The 6,368-nt window shown below is 46.1% G+C and overlaps 1 protein-coding gene across 4 annotated transcripts in view; it reads right to left on the reverse strand.

Moving 5' to 3' along the window:
* TOM1L1 (target of myb1 like 1 membrane trafficking protein) overlaps window positions 1–5,953 on the reverse strand; it is a 115,058-nt gene extending 109,105 nt beyond the window's left edge. The window contains exons 1-2 of one of the 4 annotated variants that reach the window (XR_005212811.1): window positions 5,709–5,953; window positions 3,257–3,341 (exon numbers count right to left, since the gene is read on the reverse strand). Coding sequence is in view for 2 of the 4 variants with exons in the window: in XM_037810124.1 (XP_037666052.1) it covers window positions 3,257–3,341; window positions 5,709–5,766 (143 nt within the window). In the remaining 2 variants the exon portion in view is untranslated. Of the gene's footprint in view, window positions 1–3,256; window positions 3,342–5,708 lie in introns of those variants that run through there. The other 3 variants (XM_037810124.1, XM_037810125.1, XM_037810126.1) reach the window with 3 other exon arrangements.
* Between the last annotated feature and the right edge of the window lie 415 nt (window positions 5,954–6,368).

Here is a 6,368-nt window from a genome sequence, read left to right on the forward strand (position 1 = left end):
TCAATTTAGGCATTTGTTGAAAACAGTGTCTGAAAAGCAACATGCAATGTGGAAAAAGGAAAGGGTAAGGAGTCCGGAAGACAAAGGTTCTAGCCTTGGTTCTGTTGCAGGACCTTGGGCAGATCACTTAAATTCTCATGCCTCAGTTTCTTTATTAATATAGGCAGACAATACCTACCCCATTTTGAGAATCAAAAAAAAAAAGTACATAAAATGTAGAGTAACCTAGAAAGCACACAGAGGAAATGTGCTCATACCCATTTCCCTCTATCAATGCACAGAACCAATTTATAGAAATGTAATTTCCAAAACAATGAAGGTTGCTCATTTTAATTTACACTATTTAGTATTTGCTGAGTACTCTACAGGCAAGGGGATATAGAAGTAATTATACCTAACTGGGTCAGTTTTTGATTTGCTACAAATTCATGTGACAAAATAAAAACTATAATTAGAGGGTTGAAATTGATGAGATTCCCTTTGTGTTTGTATTATCAAACAAGAAATCAGCATCAATGAAGAAAAGGCTCAAAGAGGAACTAAATATGATAAACAAGATTACAGAGAAAACATTATACATGTTTAAAAGTAACAACTACTAGCACTTTCCATTAATATATAATCAATAATTAAGTGTAATTTTTTTCATCAATATGAACTCGCTTTTGCTGTCAATTATCAACTGACTTTCCCCAAGAAAATTAACATAATTGTATACTTTACAATAACTGTAATTCAGAATGTATATAAAAACCGGTTGTCTTGAGGGTTGGTGTGGCGGTTCCACAGGAAGCCAGGTTTGTGGGGGCCATGGGGTCCTGCAGCCTCATTGTGGGGTGTGTGCTTTGAGGATCTAGGAGCGGGGATGTGGCTAGATGTTTGTGCGCTGGTGTCTGTGGAGGCAGTGTTCATGATTTGCAATGGGTGGAGGTGGCCTAGGGGTGCACTGACTGAGGAATGGGGTGGTGGGCTGTGGTGTGTGCATGCAGTGGAGTATTGAGCAGCTGTGCGGCGGGGTGAGTGGATCCTGTGGATGGCATTTTGAGTGAAGTACCCCAGAAACAAAGGCAAACACTATAATGCCTAACCAGTATGGACTGACTGCGGTGTGTAGGCTCAGAACTGAATCTTAGAGCACAGCCTAACGGGGGAACGATTGTTGTGGTGGTCCCTGGATTGTGAGCTCTTCAACAGTCAAATCTGTTCCTGAGTTGTGGTGGCTGTCTCCGGACTCTGCGATGCTGATCCCTTTGTGTGTGGCCTAATTGGTCTCTGGGGCATTGGGTGTCTGTGTGGCACCTGGGGCTTGGAGCTGGAGCTCGACAGATATGGATGTCAGTATTAGTGCATACAGCAACTGTTAAAAAATAAAAAAAAGCTGAGAGCCCAAACTTCAATTAGAGATATGAATGAAGCAGATCTGGTTGGGACTGGGGCAGGTCAGGCTCAGGGATGAAGGATGAAACTGACTGTGTGTTGAGGCTTTGGCTTCCATGTAAGACCAGGGAAGGGATGTTCATTTGGTGCAGGATCTATATTTTCTAAACAGTATAACTTCTGCAGTCGGTTTGTTCGGACACCATGGTTGCATGGAACTTTGAATGCAGGGTGGGATGTGGTGGTTTGTATAGGTTGGAGTGAGGTAGCGACACATCCCAGGGGAATTTGGGTGGAGAATAAGAATGTGTGTGCGGGCCCTTCCTGGGAAGCTGGGGGAAGGTGCAGAGGTGTTGGACTTCCTCACCTGGATCGCTGCTGGTGTTCTCACAAACATTGAGGACTGGCAGTTTGATGTGCTGAGCCCTCTATCATGGGTCTTCCCCTTGTGAAGCCTGTTACTGCAAAGGAGAGGCTAGGCCTGCAAATAATTGTGCCTAGGAGTCTCCCTCTGGGTGCCTCTTTGCTGCTCGGATGTGGCCCTCTCTCTCTAACTAAGCCACCTCCGCGGGTGGGCTCGCTGCCTTCCCCCAACGTGGGACCTGACTCCCAGGGGTATAAATCTCCCTGGCAACGTGGGATATGACTCCTGGGGATGGGTCTGGACCTGGCATCATGGGGATGGGGGCATCTTCTTGAGCAGGGGTGGGATGCGAGGTGAGATGAAGTAAAGCTTCAGTGGCTGGGGGATTTTAAGTGGAGTCGAGAGGTCGCTCTGGTGGACGTTCTGATGCACTATACAGATAACACTTTTTAGGTTTTGGTGTGTTGGAGTGGCTGGAAGTAAATACCTGAAACTATCAAACTCTAACCCAGTGGCCAGGACTCTTGAGGACAACTGCATAGCAGTGTAGCTTGCAGGGGTTGGTGGTGTTGTTGGTAGGGACTTGTGGATCACACTCCCTTTGTCCAGTGTGTGGATGGATGGGTGGAGAAATGGGGACAAAAAACTAAATGAAAAATAGGGTGAGATGGGGAATTTGGGTGTTCTTTTCTACTTTTATTTTTTATTCTCGTTCTGATTCTTTCTGGTGTGAGGAAGATGTTCGGAGGTGGACTGGGGTGATGGATGCGTAACTGTATGATGGTGCTGTGAACGGTTGATTGTGTACCATGGATAATTGTGTGGTATGTGAATATATTTCAATAAAACTGAATTTAATTTAAAAAATGCAATGGGGGAAAAAAACTGGTAATCTCAGTGATTTTTAAAAATAATTTCAATTCTCTAAAGTTTAAAAAATGTGACAAAAGAAAGCACATCACTTAAGAACATAGCATGAAGACAATAAAATGGCATTTTGTAGGGGAAAGAAAATTGTCATGTGGCAGAAGAAGAAAAAACGACTGCTAGATTATTTCCTGGTTAATAATGGTGATCGCCCAGAGACAGGTCACCACTAGACTTGACTAGTTTCTTGATAGTATTTGTCAGTTAATTAACACAAAATAATGGCAATCAGAGCAGGTGTAATACCTAAAGAAGGAAACAATCTATCCCTCCTTCTCTCTCTCTCTTTTTTGTCCTTTAAAGAACAAGGAATTTGAAACTCACAGAGACAAAATTTGAAACTCTTAAGGAAAAAGCAAAGAGGAAGGGACAAAAATTATTATGGACTCTCAGATATTTCACATGCTGAAAAAGTAGCAGCGGCCCCAATATTTCAACCTGACAAGTCTTCAAAGTGCAGAGGGTTCACCTGGGCAATGATGAAAACACTCTTACAACAAGCAATTCAAAGAGTCTGCAAGATAAAATGCACTGTGATTCTGATGCTGCTTATCAGAAGCAAATGTATGAACAGCACACTGTACTCACCCATCGTGGGCAGAGTTAATTATGTCACAGATGTGCATGAACTGGCCCCAATCTTCAGTCTGAGCTCCAGCAAATGTAGCCTTTTCTGCAAAGAAAAAAAGTGATACGTTGAATTTGAGTTTGACAGAATAAAAAATACCTGGTCTTCCTAAAATAATCTGCATAGGGTTCACTAAGAAGCACCATTCAGTTTATACTACTAAAGGGCAGTTATTTTATTTTTTTCCCTGAACTATTCCCAGCACTTCAGGCATCATTCAGGAACCAAGTTCAGTGTTGTTGTTGCAACAGTATGAGTGACTTATTAAAGACCACAGACCCAACACCTGGGCACAGGGCCAGGAAAGGCCAACTGAATGTCCAGCTGCTCATCTTTTAGAGAAGAGAACATGACCCATTGAGTTCCTATTTACAAGATGAACTGTTCAGTGCTAAGTAATTTATCTTATGCAATCCCATTTAACTCACTCTTAGAGATGACAGAGAAGTTCAGAGAGGTTAAGGAAATCACCTTAAGTTACAGAGCCAATACAAGGTAAAGCTAGGATTCAAACCTAGGTATTTTTGATCACAGTGACTTCTTTTTTTAATCATTTACTCTGGGGAAAGTGGGGAGAAGAAAATAGAGGGAGAGGCAGAGAGAGAGAGAAAGAGAAATCAGAACTCCTGTGTCCTTTTTCAGTAAAGTAAGGTCACTCTGGGTACCTGTACTAACCAAAGCTGCACCAGGCAGACTTGAATGTTCCTGTACCTGGAAAACCATCATTAAATAATTGCATATCCTTCCTTTGCCAAACATTCTCTTTAAAAATACAAACTTCTGTGTGAATGAGTTTAACATCTTTGCTATCAGAGAGGACTGGCTCCCTCAGTGTAAAATCATGGGGTCTGGGAGATAAGGAGAATGAAGAATTAAAAAGAATAATGAAGGGTTAGAAAAACTAAGGACTTAGTTAGGGGAACCCCAAAGTTTAGCCTGCTTCCCATGTAGGGAAATCATTTGGATTTGGCATTGAATGGACAAAGCTGAGCAATCTTGTGCTGTTCGGCACATACTGTTCCTTCTGCAAGAGTTCCCTCCCCAGTCCCTGCTCTTTTTCCCACCTTCCCTTACTCCTAGAAACCTCCTTTTCATCCTTCAAAAGTCATTGCAGAGCTAATTTCTCCCTCTTCTTAAGTTTTGTGTGGTTTACATTTTTCTTATATTGCAAAGGTACTGTGCCAAAGTTACTACAAAACTGTGTCCCTCTTCCCTATAAGACGGTGTGTTCCCTGAGGTTTGAGACCGTGTCTTACCTTTGCCTCACCAGTGCCCAATCCAAGTCCAGGCATATAGTTGGCAGTAAATAAATGTTTACAATGGTTAAAGACTTAATCAGAACCATTGCTGAAGCTTCTCTTGCCTATGATGACGCAATCTGAATCATTTCTGCTCAGAGTTCATTTTAATATCTAACCTCCAACAAGGGTAAAGCCATCAACAGTTCAGAAAGCATTTCCCCCTCAAAAGACCCTTCATGATAGTTACTCTTGCGGTCTGCAAAAGACGTGGAAACTAAGGTTCAAGTTGAGTAGTGTGTTCGGGGTCACACAGCAATTAATTGGGCTGGACCAAACGCTCCAAATGGAAGCTTCCTTTCTATAACTATCAAGTCTCCTGATTTCATCAGCCCACTACCTTCCCGAAATGCTTTGCCTGGCATTAATATGCACTTGTGCCGCACACTTGTGCAACACCCGGTTCCCAAGGAGGAATTTGGGAGAAGAGAGAGGAGGGAGCTGGTGCCAGCACAAGAGTCCAGTCACCGGCTTCTGCTTCCGCACACCTCATTCTGAGGACTGCCACAGGACAGAGAAGTGAAATGTGCGGTGCATGATCCTTAGCGGCTCCCCAGGCATCTTGTGACCCAAGACCTCTCCTCTGCTCCCCCTGCCTTCACTCCAAGGCTGAGTATTTTCATTCCCTTTGTTTACTCTGAAAAGCAATTCACGCTGGTGCCTAACAAACCTGGTTTGGAGAGACCTGCCTCTCACAGTGAGGCGACACCACTTAACCTCCTGGAGCCTTTTTCTTGTCTGTAAATCGGACGTGACAATTCTGTGCCCGCTAAGTGAACGTACTTTACGGGAATGCCCTTTTCCCAGCAGAGAAGTTTCCGGTCTCTCCCGGTAGAGGCCCAAACCCCATTTTTGAATCCCGTGATTCACCTGTTTTGTTCCACTACCAAGAAAGGATCAAAATGGAGGGGGTCCGGGGAGACTCGACCAAGAAAGAAATGCCTACAAGGAGCCAGAAGGAATATCGGTGCTCTGGGATAGTTGCGGGAGAGGGGAAGGATTTCCTCAAACTTGGACCAACTCCGTCCTTCGCAGGCCGAGACTGAAATGAAAAGCCGGGAAGGGTTCTCTGACCCCCAAACCTGCCCGGGCGTCTTCCTCCTCACGTCCTTACCTATGAGGTGACCCACGGAGGTTGCGTAGGGATCGCGGTGACTCTTCCCAAACGCCATGGTAGCCCCAGAGAGCCGCGCCCAGGAAATCCGCCTCCACCGCTCCCGGGCTCCCGAGTCCACCCGCTCGGAGCGCCTGGCTCCTCCTCTTCGCCTGTGCGCTTCCCGGGCTCGGGAGGAGGCGGCGCGTCCTGCCTGGCCCCGGTGGGGCGCGGGGCCCGGGAAGCCCGGCTGGGGCCCGGGGGCGGGGCCTCGGGGACTCTCTGCGCACCTGCTGCGCGCCCCACTGGGCCGGCGGGGAGGCGGGGCTCCCGGTTCACCTCGGGGCTAGGTGGGCCGCGGTGGCCGCGTGGAGCCCGCCGGAGTGACGGGGAGCGTCCGCTCGGGACACAGGTGGTCTTCCCGCCAACGCGGAGCCGGGCGGCCCCGGAGCTACGACGTGGGAACTGGAGACTCGGGCTCCGACCCGGCCGTTTCGAGGGCAAATTGCTACTTCTCTCTGCCCCTCTTTTTCTGCCCTTTGTAGAAAGGGAAATAGAGTTAATCGCGCAAATCTCAGGATTATTGTGAGAATTAAGAGAAGGACATAAACCACTCAGATCTGTGTTTCGCAGCCCCAAATAAATGTTTAGCCATTGCATAACTAGAAATATGTGTCCCTC

The sequence above is a fragment of the Choloepus didactylus genome, chromosome 18 (assembly GCF_015220235.1).
Source record: "Choloepus didactylus isolate mChoDid1 chromosome 18, mChoDid1.pri, whole genome shotgun sequence".
Lineage (NCBI taxonomy): Eukaryota > Metazoa > Chordata > Mammalia > Pilosa > Megalonychidae > Choloepus > Choloepus didactylus.